Here is a 16,245-nt window from a genome sequence, read left to right as displayed (position 1 = left end):
TGTTAATAACTAGGAATTAATTATCAATCCCTTCTGATTAATCACTTTCAAACATGATAAACTCTAAATATTAACCCTTCCATGCTCTTTTAATTGTATTCAGTCTTATATACTTGTATTCAATTTTTGCATGATTTTCTTCTTGTATAAAGACATAGCATAACCCTTGTGATTTCTTTCTTGAATACTTACCATTGATTTACCAACCTACTTTTGTTAAACAGAGATATCATTATAGCAAAATGCTCCATTCTCCAAATGGGAACCTTTGTCTAAATTCTGGTCACCAGCCTAAACAAATCTTCTTCTGACACCCCTTCTTCCAATCTTTCTTCAGAATCAGAATTAGGTTCTGACCTGTTTTGTTTTGTTGTAACAGTACAGTGCAATACATACAAATGACTGTAAATTACAATAAGGATAGATAGATGGATCAAAAGGAGAGCCAAGTATTGAGGATTCATAGACCTTTCACATATCTGATGGTGGAGGAGAAGAAGCTGTTCTTAAAACATTGAATGTGTGTCTTCAGGCTCCTGTATCTCCTCATTGATGGTAGTAATGCAAAGAGGGCATGTCCCGGATGATGTGGGTCCATCATGCCACCTTCTTGAGACATCACCCCTTGAAAATGGCGGGAGGCTAGTGTCTATGATGGAGCTGGCTGAGTCTATGATGCTCTGCATCTTTTTCTGATCCTGTGCATTGACACCTCCATTCATTTCCTCAGCTATGTTTGCACCTCCCATCTCACGTTCCCTGAGACTCCAATCCATTCTGCCAGTTTTCTTGTTAAGATAACAGCAGTTTCCATTTGAGTGCTTCCACAATCTCTTCCCTTAACCCTTACTTTCTTTCCACCATTGCTGCGGGGACAGTGCATCTGTTTTACTCCCTGAACTCTGCCTGTACCCCTCTCCTTCCACCTTGATAGTATAGGTTTTCCCTTATCGTTACCTTCCACATGACTATCTTGGTAAATCAGCAGATTATCCAATGTAATTTCTATTGCCACTGGTAAACACATTGTTCTCTTCTTGCCCTTTTCAACACATTCCCTCTGCAAGTTCACTCTCCCAAATCCACCAACTCCTATTCTTCTTCTCCCAGCACTTTCCCCTGCAACTGCATGAGATGCAATACCTGTCCTTTCATCTCTTCCCTTCCCACCAATCCAGGAGCCAAACACTTCCTGCTGGTGAAGCAGTGATCCATTTCTACTTCTTCCAAGTTTGGTGCACCATGTTCAGTGATCACAATTTCTCTTTTTTTTCCATTAAAGAACTGAGATACTCTGTCCATGGCACAAGAGGGACCATGAACTTGAAGTTGCCTGTGACTTTAATTCTCCATCCCCCACCCACTCTGAGCTCTGTCTTTTGGCTTCTCGCACTGTTCCCAAGTAAGCACAAGGAGCAGCACCTCATCTTACAATGAGGCAGACGCAGGAATCAACGTCAAATTCAGTAATAGAACCGTCTGTTCCACCTTATATTAGAAATTCTGTTTACTTGGTCTTGTCACTACATAAATGCTGCCTGAAGCGCTGAGAATTTACAGCAATCTTATTTCAGATTTCCAGTATCTGCAGTGTTTGATATTTCACTGTTGCAACAATTAATTTCTTCTCATTCATTGCCTTCTATTTACATATTTTCCGGAGTGACTAGTGGTAATTAACAAGGTTTCTTCAATTGCTATTACTTCCACTCGTATCCTTTCTGTACAATAGTAGTAAGACTGAAGTAGTAAAATAACATGGAGTATTTTAAAACTAGCAAAGGTTCAGAACATTTCCTTGTTGAAAATTATTAAATTGATCATTGATATTCCATTATGTCTCTTGTTTAAATTGCAGTACACAATTGGACAGTGGATGAAACGATGGACTGGTTAATTCACTTTGTGGAATTACCACAGTATGCAAAGATTTTTCAGGAAAACAAAATTCGCGGAGCAGACCTACCCAGGTAGGTTTTTTTGCTGCAGGTAGATCACTGGTTTCCATCTCCATCAGTGATGGCAACATCCATAAATCTAAACATGGTACTTAATGGCTAATGAGAATTACATGAAATCATCTTGCATTAATTTTAGAGATATGAGGATCAGCACACGGTGTTATTAAGTAATTTCAGGCGACGAGATAAGAATTGTGTTCGTTGAATTAAAATGGATTGCAACACAGAACCAAACAATCTTGTTCGTCAGATTGCGGTGTGTTTCCTTTTCAGTTGAGCAAAAGTCTTAATCCCCTGTGTCTATGCAACGTGGAGATTTGGACTTACTCCCGTTGATGATTAATACCGCAAGGCTAGCGGCTTTGTGCTCCACAGTCCAATAACTTGCCAGAATTCATTTGGCAACAAGATCAGTCGCCTTGGTAAAACATTGGTTATACACAGTGAAAATCACAGTTCAAGGAAGAGAGAAAGTAACTTGTTTTGCTACAAGTTGGAAGAGCAAGTTTTACCACATTGTTTCTTTGTACCTTTTCATAAACATTGTATTTCTAAAACTGTTTGTTTTGCAGGCTAGCTGTGAATGAGATTCCACTTATGGTGACTAATTTAAAAATCACTGACCGGAGCCACAGGCAAAAGCTTCAGCTGAAGGCACTCGATGCCGTGCTGTTTGGAGCTCCCATTGGTGAGTATCAGATTAAAATGAGTACTTCTTTAAACAGGTTCAGTAGCTTTTTAATGAGTTAACTACAGCCACAACTTTAGGCACAAGTGCTAAATACTAGTGAGAGACAGTTTTGTTGGTCGCCAAGCTGCAACCCTAGAGTGGGTTTGCCAGGTGGAGTGGAAATCTCGGTTTTTATTCCATTCTTTATATCTGAGGGAGGTGTGGTTGATTGTAAAATATCTTTCCTGCTGCTAAGACTAACATCAGCTGGCTTGGTACTTTGATGCAAAGGGATCTGGGTATCCTAGTACGTGGTTCACAGAAAGCTAGTAATGGGAAAAACTTGGAAAATATTATCAATTATTTTGAGAGTAATGGAGTACAAAATTCTTGAGGTTATGCTTCAGTTATGGGGGGCATTGTTAAGATTGCATCCTGAGAAGTGTGCATAGCATTGGTCAGTTTATTTAAGGAAATATGTAAATGCATTGCATGTAGTTCAGAGGTTCTTCATTGGACTGCTACCTAAACTGAACAGTTTTTTTTAAATGGCAAGCTAAACTTATATCCTATGGAGAGTGGTTCTTGACATGTTGGATGCAGAAAGGATGTTTATTCTGTTGGAGAATTCAGAACTAAGGTGGGGGTATTACCCATTTAATACAGATGAGGTGAAATTTCTTTTTTGAAGGCCATGAGTCTTTGGAATTATTTTTCTTGACTGGTGGTGGAAACAGAATCTTTGATTGTTTTTAAGGCAGAAGTATGTATGACATGCAAAGGGTAATAAGTTACAGGGAGCAGTTATGAGTGAAGAACTGGGGTTACAGTCAAAGCAGCCATTGATTTCTTAAATGGTGGGGTCAAGTGGTTTACTCTTCCTCCATATCTGTATGTTTAGATCGAACCTGCAGTCTCCTGTTCTTTAATCCCTTAGATTAATTGCCAGAGTAGATCCGGTTTACACCTGGAATTCAGGGTCTTAACTATCACCAAGTTTGGCTCTATATTTGTGAATTTTATATTACATTATTGCAAGAGTTGTAACAGTAGGTCAAGGTGAAGCCGGGTAAGTGTATATAACTTGAGAGCTATGTTAATAGAAGCTAAATAAAAGGAGATGAGAGGAGGCTTGAATAGAGCATCGGCGCTGGCACAGATTGGTTGGGCAGCCTGGCCTTCTCTATGGTCTAATTGATTTCATGCAATTTCACCTGAGAGAAACTGGAAGTGATCAAAAGCTAGCTTAGTCAGGGTAATTACTTCCCCATTAGATGGCACTATCACTCCACATCTGTTTCTTTAGTAATGTTTGGATCTTTTTATTAAAATAGGCTAGAATTTCTATGATGATGGTGGGAAATGATGGACACCATTTCTGAAGAGTTCCCACCAAGTTCTCAATCAGTGAGAACTGCACCAGTTGAAGTGACTACTAACAGGGTCATTTTGAGTGATCAGTTTGAAAATCAAGCACATCGTTTTAGAGAGACTAGCGGTATGAATTTGTAAAAGTATGTTGTAGAATTTACAATTTTCCTGATAGCCAAATTACTACTACTACTACTTCGACTGAGGCCTAGGGGGCCGGTGTTGGGCAAAGAACCAAACTACACAAAGTAGTAAATAACGGGATTCTCTGTTTTCATCCATTTCAGCACTGTCTTAAAATACTGGGCAGATCTTCTGACCTTACGATGGCTGTATCCTACTTTCACCATGGTCCTAGGTGCAGTCTAGGTAGGAGCTGATATAAATGACAGTATTACAGTTAGATGCAGCCAGAGAGCTGGACCTCTGATTCAGAGGCACAAGTTCGAGTCCCACCATGACAATGGGGGAAATTGTTTGAATAATTAAATACAATTTGCAATTTAAAAAAACAATGAAGTTATTGCCATTACAAAGAGTATGGGAAATTTACTATCCTTACTCAGCCTGATCTGTGTTTGACCCCAGAATCCCCAATGTTGTTTTATTCCTAATTGCCTCATCAGTACAGAAGCAGCTTGGGATGAGCTGAGGAATGGCAAATGAAGCTTAATCTGGATAAATTTGAAGTGTGGCATTTTGGAAAGACAAATAAGGTTGTAGAACGGAAAGACCGAGATATACAACTACACAGTGACCTGAAAATGACATCATAAGTAGACAGTGTGGTGACGAAAGCTTATAACAGTCTGATCTTCATCATTCAGGGTTATAAGTATAGAAGTTAGGATGTTATGTTGCAGCTGTACAAGATGTTGTTGAGGCTGCAATTGAAATATTGTGTTTATCTTTGCTCACCAGTCTACAGGAAGTATGTCATTAAGCTGGAAAGAGTGCAGAGGAAATTATGAGGATGTTGCTGGGACTTGATTGCCTGCGTTATGGACAGAGATTGAACAGGCTGGGATTTTCTTCACTGGAGCAAAGGAAAATGAGGGGTGATCTTACAGAGGTGTATAAAATCACAAGTGGCATAGATAGAGTCAATGTGCACAGATTTTTCCTCAGGGTTAGGGAATCAAGAACTAGATGGCATAGGTTTAAGGTCAAAGGGGAGAGATTTAATAGGAGTCTAAGGGGCAACTTTGTCACCTAGAGAGATCAGTATATGGAATGAGTTACTGGAGGAAGTGTCTGAGGCAGGTATACGCCTCCATGGCTGGGGAAGTGATGACATTCTCCTGTTACACTGTTTCTGGTTACTTATTTTTTATTCTTTCTTACTTCCCTTCTAATATTTGTACTTCCATGCACTTGTAATGCGGCTGAGACACTGTAATTTCCTTTGGACTCAATAAAGTATCTATCTATCTATACTGTCAACATTTAAAAGGTGAATGGATAGGAAAGGTTTAGAGGAATGTTAGCCAAATATGGGCAGATGGCAGTCTTGGTGGGCCTGGACCTGTTGGGTTGAAGGGCCTGTTTCAATTTTGTATGACTTTATGGATCTAATTAGCAGGGGTCCCCAACCTTTTTCGCACCACGGACCGGTTTAATATTGACAATATTCTTGCGGACCGGCCGACCGGTTGGGGAGGGGGGTGTTCAAGTAGGGTTAAACTCACCTCAACATATCTTTTACAGTTAGGGTTGCCAACTTTCTCACTTCCAAATAAAGGACAAAAGTAGCAGTCAAATCCTGGGACACTTTACCCCAGGAAAGACTACCATGACCATGATGCCTTTTCCATATAAATTAATGGTAATTGCTTCTGCGCTTTACGCCATTTCGGCACGAAAGGTTTCATAGGAACGCTGTACCTTAGTGGGCAAGATACGGGACAAGGGCAGTCCTGTATGGGACAAACCAATTTAGCCCAATATACGGGATGTCCCGACAAATACGGGACAGTTGTCAACCCTATGTTCAAGTTCAACAGTGCGTGACAGGGAATGAGGAAAGGTGTAGCTGACTCATATCGTTTCCTCACAGCCCGGTACCGGTCCATGGCCCGGTGGTTGGGGACCACTGTAATTAGAATGCTTCCAGTGTCTATTCCATACAAAAATGTCCCGTGGTCACGTCACTTTGCAATTTGTATCTCTTGAGAAGTTAGCCCCCTGCTGTAGGTCATTAGCCTGTGCTCTGTAAATGATACTGTTTGTTTACATAGCTGTGCTTTTAAAAAGGTCAAATTAAATTTATTATCATATAAGCCATCATATACAACCCTGAAATTCATTTTCTTACAGGCAAACTCAATAAATCCAAGAACCATTATAGAATCAATGAAAGACTGCACCCAACAGGGCGGACAAAGAACCAATGGGCAAAGGACAACAAACTGTGCCAAATATTTATGAAAAAAAGAAATATTAATAATGATTACAGTGCTGTGAGAAAGTCCTGTGAAAGCCAGTTCAGTGATGGGTCAAGTGAAGTTATCCTCACTGCTTCAGGAACCTGATGGTTGAGGGGTAATAACTGTTCCTGACCCTGGTGGTGTGAGTCCAGAAGCTCCTTTACTTTCTTCCTGATGGCAGCAGCTGCTGGCAACTTACATTGAAAACTCATGACTGGTTTTCATTGAATTAATTCTTGGTAGTAAATATATAATTCCATAACTCCTGAATCCCCAACAGTGGCCTGCTCAAGGTCTAAGTATCCAACTATAAATAATACTGCTACTTCCATTTTATTCTGTCATATTTATTAGTAAGCACCTTTAAACAATAGTAGTGATCTTTAGCTAAGATCCAGGAAATTGTTGGCAAAAATACTGGACAGGTTTTAAAAGACCTCTGGGTCAATTTTTTTCTCACTATTGTTTTACTTCAGAGAATACGCTGCCTTTGTTTGAGCAGGAATAGTAATTATAAATCTTACAGAATTGTATCCTTTTCTATCCTCCATGTCTTCAGTTTACCTCCACCCTCATGGAAACAGGCAACAGAATTTTCTTATCTCTCTTAAATGGGAAGGGCATCAATATTGCCAGAGAGAATTTTATTTAGTAACTTGAAAGGATTCACATAGCTGGTTTTGTAAATATAGTTCCTTGAACACTTGTCTCTGCTATGCTACCGAAACAAAGTTCCAGCTTAAAACCATTCCCTATGTGGTTGTAACTCAGCTCAAGCAAAATAGACACGGCAGGAAAGTCCATCTTTCAAACAGTTTTTCCAGTCTTCTCTTGAGTTTGTCCTGATTCAAGTTCTTTATTCCTGGAAGAGGGGCAGGCACAATGCACCTCAGGGATTCTTACACATAATGCATGTAATTTTAAAACAAACAGTTGGAAGATAACCAAACGAACTCAGTCCTTCCATGAAGAGCGACTGCTGCACTGGGTTTGGAACACTACTGACCGCCATCAGCCCCGTGGCTTCTGTGGAGAGTGACGGCCGACCTCTTCCGCATTTGCCTTAATGCCTCCAAATGGAGCCGATCATGGTCCCGGGCCCCGTCTCTGGTCTTCTCCACGAGGCAGCTCGTGATCTCGGTCCTCTCCAGGGACAGCAAAGTGCTAGGTCATTCAATAAAATTCCATACCACGTGGCACAGACTCCAAAAGTTTCCAAAACGCAATCAAGACAGAAAGAACTAGCAGAAGACATAGAGAAAGTGAGATAATTGAAGAGATTGGCTATCTGGAAGATGTCACCAAAGGGATCATTGTTGGCTGGCGCCATCTTGACCGGAAGTTTTTTTTCAAAGGTTCAGAGGTCCAATTTAATGTCAGAGTAATGTATACAATATACATCCTGAAATGATTTTTCTTCACAAACATCCACGAAAACAGAGGCGTGCCCCAAAAAATGAACGACAGTTAAATGTGAGAACCCCAATTCCCCCCTCTCGTGTCTAAGTGGCATTAAGCAACGATCCCCCCTCCTCCCACCAGCAAATAAAGCGCATCAGTACCGTCATCGAGCCCAAGCGTGTGCTAAGCAATATCAAAGACACAGACTGAAGTATCCCCAAAGGCTTCGCATTTCATCTGACACTCAACAAACCACAGGTTCTCTCTCCCCCGGCAAGGGAGAGGGAGGTGTCCCCCATTTTCACAGCGAGTAGGGGACATAACAACAATCCGCTGATTTATGATGTTGAAAGTCCATTTCCTTGCTTTTTTCAAGTTCTGTGTCTGAAGATGGCAGAGATCTTGGGTCTTCAGGCCCACAGTGAAAGATTTAATGGCCTCCCCCATGACACACGAGTCTCCTGCCGTGACACCGGCCCTCGATCCGTCCGCCTCCAGAGCCCCGAGATCTTAGGCTTTCGAACAGGATCGAGACTCTCAGGCCAAATCCTTGGCATGTCAAATAATGGCCAGTCGTGAAACCCTGAGAACGGGTCCCATTCCCGCAAAGAACCGAATCCTGCGTGTAACTCCAGCTCAGGGTCTTCAAAAGAACCCTGAAAGGGAAAAATAGAGATATTTAAAGATCGAAGTAGAGCTGTTTCTGAAGATGCAAGCGAAGGAGCCGCTGTTAGACGCCGTTATCCCTCCTAAGCCCCGCCTTCAGTTTTGAGGGCATATACAGTAAATCCAAGAAACACAATCAGATGGACAAACAACCAGTGTGCAAATAAAAAATTAAATAAATAAGCAATAAATATCGAGAACATGAGATAAAGAGTTCTGTAAGTGATGTGGCGGGTGAAGTTATCCCCTTTAAGTCCTTGATGTGTGGGGGGTAATTACTGTTCCTGAACCTGGTGGGTGTGAGTCCTGAGGCTCCTGTACCACCTTTCTCATGGCAGCAGTGAGAAGGGAGCATGGCCTGGGTGGCGGGGGCCTTGATGATGGATGCTGCTTTCGTACAACAGTGCTCTATGTAAATGTGATCAGTGGTGGGGAGGGCTTTACCGTGATGGACTGGGCTGTATCCACTACTTTTTGTAGGATTTTTCATTCAAGGGCATTGTTGTTTCCATACCAGGACATGATTGCAGTCAGTCAATATACTCTCCACCGCACATCTATAGAGGTTTGTCAACATTTTAAATGTCATGCTGAATCTTCGCAAACTTATAAGGAAGTAGAAGTGCTGCTGTGCTTTCTTTGTCGTGGCACTTACGTGCTGCACCCAGGACAGATCACCTGAAGTGATAACACTGAGGAATTTAAAGTTGCCGACCCTCTCCACCTCTGACCGTCAATGAGGACTGGCTTATGGACCTCCAGTTTCCTCCTCCTCATGTCAATAATCAGCTCTTTAGTCTTGCTGACATTGAGTGAGAGGTTGTTGTGGCACCACTCAATCAGATTTTCAGTCTCCCTCCTACATGCTGATTCATCACCACCTTTGATTCTGCCTACAGCAGTGGTGTCAGCGAACTTAGATATGGTGTTGGAGCTGTGCTTAGTCTCACAGTTGTAAGTGTAAAGTGAGTAGAGCAGGGGGCTTGTACACAGCCTTATGGTGCACCTGTGCTGATGGAGATTGTGGAGCAGACGTTGTTGCCAATCTGAGTTGACTGGGGTCTGCAAGTGAGGAAATCAAGGATCCAGTTGCACACGGAGGTATTGAGGTGAAAAATGCCTTGAAGCTTATCACATGATAGTATTGAACGCTGAGCTGTAGTTGATAAAGAGCATAAAGAACATGGATAAATTTTGAATTTATCCAAGTCTTGCTCTGTAAAATAAAATAAACACTGAACTGTTTTGTCTTTGTAAGGCAATTAAATAAATGTGATTGATGTTGATGTTACACATACAGTGGTCGCCTTTGCGAGTATGTGTTTTTCATTACGACAGGTTGAATAATATCTTGTATTTAGCACTGACAATTTGTTGTGACTTCTAAAATTTTTGCGAGACAGGTGCAACATTGAACCTTAATAAAAGATGTTCCATTATGGAGAACTAACCTTCTATGGTGTTTTACATAATGGTCATTGAATATTTTCTTTACAGAGGTACTTTCTGCTTTTCAGGCCCTCGTCATAATTGGTTGAAGGACTTCATTCTCGCTGTTTCAATGGTTGTTGGTATTGGTGGCTGTTGGTTTGCATACACCCAGAACAGGAACTCCAAAGAACACATCACAAAGATGATGAAAGAGCTCGACAGTCTGCACAAAGCTGAGGAAAGCCTGATGGAATTTCAAGAGAGGTGAGTTCAGAGTGAAATGAGCAGGACCAAAAGTTTCAGAATTTGCTTTTGAAAGATCATTGTAAATGACGTCCAGAGAAAATGGTGATTTTTTTTTTTCCCCTATCACAACTTAAACCTTTAAGGTGCTTGTCTTAAGCCTTGAGATTTTGTATGACCCTTCTCCAACACACACCCACATCCTTCCTGATGTGTTTGGCTAGGTCAGAAGGTATGTTGAACATGGGTGTTTCACTCTGAAATGTGACAGCTCTGGTTTGTCCAGAGGTGTCCAAGACTTCATACGATGATTAAGCTGAGAAAACACTGAATTATCATGTGCCACATCTAACACAGCAATAAGAAGTTGTAGCTACTATTGTAATTCTATAAATGGATATTATAGAAGTGTTTGGTTTCTGGCTAACAGTATCTCCTTCCAGATAGGTACTTTTTAGCATTGCCATACTTTCAGACACAAAGCACAGCTCTGTCAGTCGAAAACATTGGTTATGAAAATGACTGTATTTCATTTAATTTTTTTTGTCTCTTTTTTCTTGCCTTGATGAAGACTTCAAAAAGCTCAAGAAGAGAACAGAACTGTTGAAGTGGAGAAGCAAAATTTAGAACAAAAAATGAAAACGGAAATAAATGATGCCAAGCGAGAGGCTCAGCGCCTGAGAGAGCTGCGAGAGGGCTCAGAGACTGAACTCAGCAGGCTGAAATATGCGGAGGAGGAGCTTGTACAGGTACAGACTTTTAAATTCCTGTGTTTTATATAGTTACAGCTATTAAACTTTATTATCTGATGCACTAATTTATGATGCAAACTCTCTGCAGCACAGGCTCATTGTGTTCCAGGAAAGTTGAAGTACAGGTTATTAAATTATATACACCTGTTATGGTGGCGTCTTGGGGAGTATGAGGAACGGAGGAATCCTGGAGGTGGAAATACAGGTAGATAACATACTGCACATTAACCGGGGAGTCAAATGCAGAAGTAAAGAGACTATTCTTCATTTTTATATAGCCTTGGTCAGACCTCAATGGGACTACTAAGTGCTGTTCTCGACAGCATGCAATAGAAAAGATTTGATCGTGCTGGAAGGGTTGCAGAGGAGATTCAGCAAGATGTTGCCTGGGTTGGAGCATTTCAGTTATGAAGAGAGTCTGAAGAAACTAGGCCTGTTATCCCTGGAGTGGAGGAAGTTAAGAAGCCACATAACTGAGGTATATAAAACAATGAGGGATTATAGTTAAGATAGACTGCAGGAAACTTTTCCCCATTTCAGCAGGAGATAAAAGGTGTAGGGTAAAGTAGAAGAGGTTCAGAGGCAATATGAGGAAAGCCTTCTTTACCCAGAGAGTGGTAAGTACTTGGAATTGACTGGCTGAGAAAGTGGTTGACTCTGGGTCATTGACAGTATTTATGAAGTGTCGACATGAGCATTTGAATTGCTAGGCAGAGGGGGTATGGACCTAGTGCTGGGAGATTAGATTAATATGAAAGGGTGTGCTACTGGTTAGTGAAGGCATTGGACCGAAAGGCCTGTTTCCATGGTGTGTGATAATATGCATCCAGTTGGGGGCAGATCTTCTGTCACTTCATGATCCATCTTGGTTCCTGGTGTGTCATGTACTGGGACCATGACTCCCTACATTTTGGGATGGCCCAATATAGTCCAGGTGCTGCCCCAGTACAGGGAAATAGCTGGACTTGCAGAAGTCCTTTGATAGCAGGCTATCAAAACTATCAGTGCGATTGAGGCTTCTGAATGCTTGTGATTATCGTTTGGGAGGGTAAGGAAATGATGGAGGAATTAAACAACTGTACCTGTCATCATAGAAATAGACACAAAAACGCTATCAGGAATACCAAGGGACTAAGAGTGCAGTGAGAATGAGGAACTGAAGGAAGTTAGTGTAAAATCACCTTGTGAAACTGGTGAAACCAATAAATTCCAGGGATCCAATATTCCAAAAGCAGCAGTTGGCAAGAATGGTCAGTGCAATAAAATTACTGGAGAGATTAATGGAATTATGGGCTATGGGGAAAAGGCAGGTCGGTGGAGATGAGTCCATGGTCAGATCAGCCATGATCTTATTGAATGGCGGAGCAGGCTCTACAGGCCAGACGGCCGACTCCTGCTCCTATTTCTTATGTTCTTACAAGATTCCAGGAATGGTAGATTGGTCGAAATGATGAGAGATTGAGTGGATCTGGCTTGTTCTGTCTAGAATTTAAAAGAATGGGAGGTAATCTCATGGAAACTTCGGAAACGCTTCCAGGTCTCAACTGACTGGCTTTAGGGAAATATTTTCCTGGCTGCAAAATGTAGAACTTGGGATCAGAATATTTGAATAAACTATAGGCCGCTTTGGACTGAGGTGACAAATAATTCCTTCCTGCAATAAGTAGTGAATCTGTGGAATTCTCTGCCGGGGGGGGCAGGGTGTTGTGGAGGCATAGTTATGAAGCTTATTCAAAATCATAATTGGTAGATTTTTGGATTTTCAGTGAATCAAGGGATAAGGGTTTGTACAGGAAAGTGGTACTAATCAGCTGTGAACTTGATGACCAGCAGAGAAAACTCAAAGGCCAGATGATTTGTTCTTGCTTCTAATTCTTCTTGTGTCAACTTTTTAAAAAAAAACTAAGAGAGAAGAAATTCTTGAGTTACAATTAAAATGATACTTCCATACTCTTGGCACTTTGCTGGTGCTGGATTTTCCAGACTACTGGGTGTTACTCCTATTAATACTGCAACTCACTTGTAATTCACTTAATTCGGATGTTACACAATTAGATAATCTCTTTTTTTGTGAACCAGATGGAGTTTTAAAAGACCAAAGGAAATAAAACCAGATGAGTTTAAAAGGGGCATGGGAATGAAGTTTGGGTAAAAGTAAAGGAGCTTGGGGAAAGGGTTTTCAGTGAGATTAAAAGGAGCATGGGAAGAGGACCCCGATAAATTTCGAAGAAGCATGGACTCAGTTGGGTTGAATAGGAGAATGGGAAGGGGTCTTGGAGAGCTGAAAGAGAGCATGGGAAACAGCTATGGTGATTTTAAATAGTGTGGGAAGGGGATCTCTGTGAATTCAAAAAGAGTAAGGGAACAGGGTTTTGGTGAGCTTAAAGGGTGTGTAGGAAGTGTAAAGAAAGTGTGGGTGCAGGCCCTTAGTGAGATTTAAAGCAGCTGGAAGAATGGCAACCTGGTAAGTTTAAAAGGAGTTGAAAACAGTGCCTTGTTAAGTTTATAAAGAGCTTTAGTGAGATTAAAAGTAGTGCTGGAACCAGGGCCCCAGAGAGTTTAAAGGGGATGGGGAAAACCATCAAATTGTTTCTGAATAATTGGATTGCAAATTATCTGAGATGTACTGTGCAAGTTATAACTCGTTTACCATTTTATTATAAAGTTATTGTAGAGCAGAGTACCTTTTATTGCAGAGTAACTTTCAGTTTTATAGAAGGGAATTAGTTCAGTCATTTGCTCCTAAGCAGAATTTTTTTTTGACTTGCTTAATTATCACTGACATGTATTGGCAAAATTTAGCAGGCAAAGAATAACCACCACAGTGCATGTCTTGTTCTGTCTGTGTGTCAGAATAACTTTCTGTATGGTATTGGTATGTTTTGTGACTCCAAAATATTAACTTAATTAAAAGAGAGGCACAAGAGTTCAAAATATGAGTTGAACTTTGTGTTTACTTTAAGCGAGTTGGGCAGGCATCTCGTGGTAGCGACATGGCATATGCAATTCACTTATATATAACCCGTAATGAAGTAATTAAACAAACAGGAATGCTTAACCAAACAATATATTTACGACATTACTTAAAGATGTTGAATGCACAACACTCCTCCCTGCTTAGCTATAAACTCCAACCCAATAATACATCGACATCGACAGCATAATAAATTTTAAATGGTCCTATTCAGAACTAAAGAGTTAATCACTGTAGAGGCTTTCTTACTTTTGTGAAATCAGGCTGCTTGGCAGGTGAGACTTGTGGCTGTGAAACAATCTCAGGTTCTGGAGCCTTCTCTGTGGTCAATGTAGGAGTTGACTCAGGGACTGCAGGAAGGAGTTCTGACAGGTTTCTCTAATCATTGACTCTGCTCTCCTCAGCTGGTCAATGTGTCATCTCCAGGTGATAGCAGACACAATCTCCAATGTGTAGGAGAGTGGTCCAGTTCTGTCCTTAATCTTTCTGAGTACCCATTTTTGATCACTTCTGTAGTCCTTCACCAGGACTGCCTGTCCAGGACGGAAACCTCCTAGTTTGAAAAGCCTTCAATTTGTCTCAGCTGTTTGTCCTGCATACTTTTTCTGAGATTGGGTTTGAGGAGATCCAAGTGTGAATGCAAGGGCCGACCCAGAAACAGTATGGCTGCTGAGTTGTTATTTGTGGAGTGTGCTGCATTGCGATATGCGAGGAGGAAACTGGCAAATTTCTGCTTCGGTGTCAGTGGAGTGTGTTCTACTGACATTGCTCGCATTGTGCTGTTTAGTTTCTGGGCAGACATTTCCTGCAAGCCATTTGTAGCTGGGTGGTACGGAGCTGACATGTCCTATTCCGTTCAGTTTTAAGAATGACTGAAACTATTCCACAACAAATTGTGGTCCGTTGTCACTGTCTAGGTGTTCTGGAACACCAGACCTTGAGAAAAGGCATCACTGTGTGAGGCTGTAGTGGAGGCCGTTAGGTACACTTCTGGCCACTTTGTAGCTGCATCAACTACTATAGAGAAATCTGTGTCCGTGAATGGTCCAGCAAAATCTAAATGAATCCTCTGCTAGGCCAATGCAGGCCATTCCCAGGGATAGAGAGGCGCTGCCCTTGGCATCTTCGGAACTTGTTGGCATCCCGAACAGTCCATAGCAAGCTGCTGGATCTGCCAATCAATCCCAGGCCACCAGAGAATGCTTTCATTTTAACCTTGCCTGGATGACTGACATGTAGCTCCTATAACATAGTCATAGTCATACTTTATTAAACCCGGGGGAAATTAGTTTTCGTTACAGTTGCTCCATAAATAATAAATGGTAATAGAACCATAAATAATTAAATAGTAATATGTAAATTATGAAATAAGTCCAGGACCAGCCTATTGGCTCAGGGTGTCTGACCCTCCAAGGAAGGAGTTGTGAAGTTTGATGGCCACAGGCAGGAATGACTTCCTATGACGCTCTGTGCTGCATCTCGGAGGAATGAGTCTCTGGCTAAATGTACTCCTGTGCCCACACAGTACATTATGTGGTGGATGGGAGACATTGACCAAGATGGCATGCAACTTGGACAGCATCCTCTTTTCAGACACCACCGTCAGAGAGTCCAGTTCTATCCCCACAACATCACTGGCCTTACGAATGAGTTTGTTGATTCTGTTGGTGTCTGCCACCCTCAGCCTGCTGCCCCATTTTTGCTCTCAGCTTGGATAGCACAACAACACTCAATCTCCGCATAAGGCAGCTTCTGTCAAGGGCAAGTTCATCTCTGTGCTGATAAAAATGAGGGAACTGGAGTTTCTGCTGTATATTGTTTACAATATATATTAATGACTTGGATGAGGGAATTAAATGCAGCATCTCCAAGTTTGCGGATGACACGAAGCTGGGTGGCAGTGTTAGCAGTGAGGAGGATGCTAAGAGGATGCAGGGTGACTTGGATAGGTTGGGTGAGTGGGCAAATTCATGGCAGATGCAATTTAATGTGGATAAATGTGAAGTTATCCACTTTGGTGGCAAAAATAGGAAAACAGATTATTATCTGAATGGTGGCCGATTAGGAAAAGGGGAGGTGCAACGAGATCTGGGTGTCATTATACACCAGTCATTGAAAGTGGGCATGCAGGTACAGCAGGCGGTGAAAAAGGCGAATGGTATGCTGGCATTTATAGCGAGAGGATTCGAGTACAGGAGCAGGGAGGTACTACTGCAGTTGTACAAGGCCTTGGTGAGACCACACCTGGAGTATTGTGTGCAGTTTTGGTCCCCTAATCTGAGGAAAGACATCTTTGCCATAGAGGGAGTACAAAGAAGGTTCACCAGATTGATTCCTGGGATGGCAGGAC

General features: G+C 41.6%; 1 protein-coding gene across 2 annotated transcripts in view; it reads left to right on the top strand.

Annotated features, from left to right (window-relative positions):
* The window catches only part of stim2b (stromal interaction molecule 2b), a 159,636-nt gene that overhangs the window by 122,633 nt on the left and 20,758 nt on the right, over positions 1-16,245 (top strand). For both annotated transcript variants that reach the window (XM_063043327.1, XM_063043326.1), the window contains exons 5-8: positions 1,859-1,970; positions 2,534-2,649; positions 10,013-10,190; positions 10,741-10,918. In XM_063043327.1, the coding sequence (XP_062899397.1) occupies positions 1,859-1,970; positions 2,534-2,649; positions 10,013-10,190; positions 10,741-10,918 (584 nt within the window). The remainder of the gene's footprint in view (positions 1-1,858; positions 1,971-2,533; positions 2,650-10,012; positions 10,191-10,740; positions 10,919-16,245) is intronic.

The sequence above is a fragment of the Mobula hypostoma genome, chromosome 3 (assembly GCF_963921235.1).
Source record: "Mobula hypostoma chromosome 3, sMobHyp1.1, whole genome shotgun sequence".
In the NCBI taxonomy this organism is placed as follows: domain Eukaryota; kingdom Metazoa; phylum Chordata; class Chondrichthyes; order Myliobatiformes; family Myliobatidae; genus Mobula; species Mobula hypostoma.
Note: the sequence above shows the minus strand (reverse complement) of the source record. Positions and strands in the feature narration are given on the sequence as shown.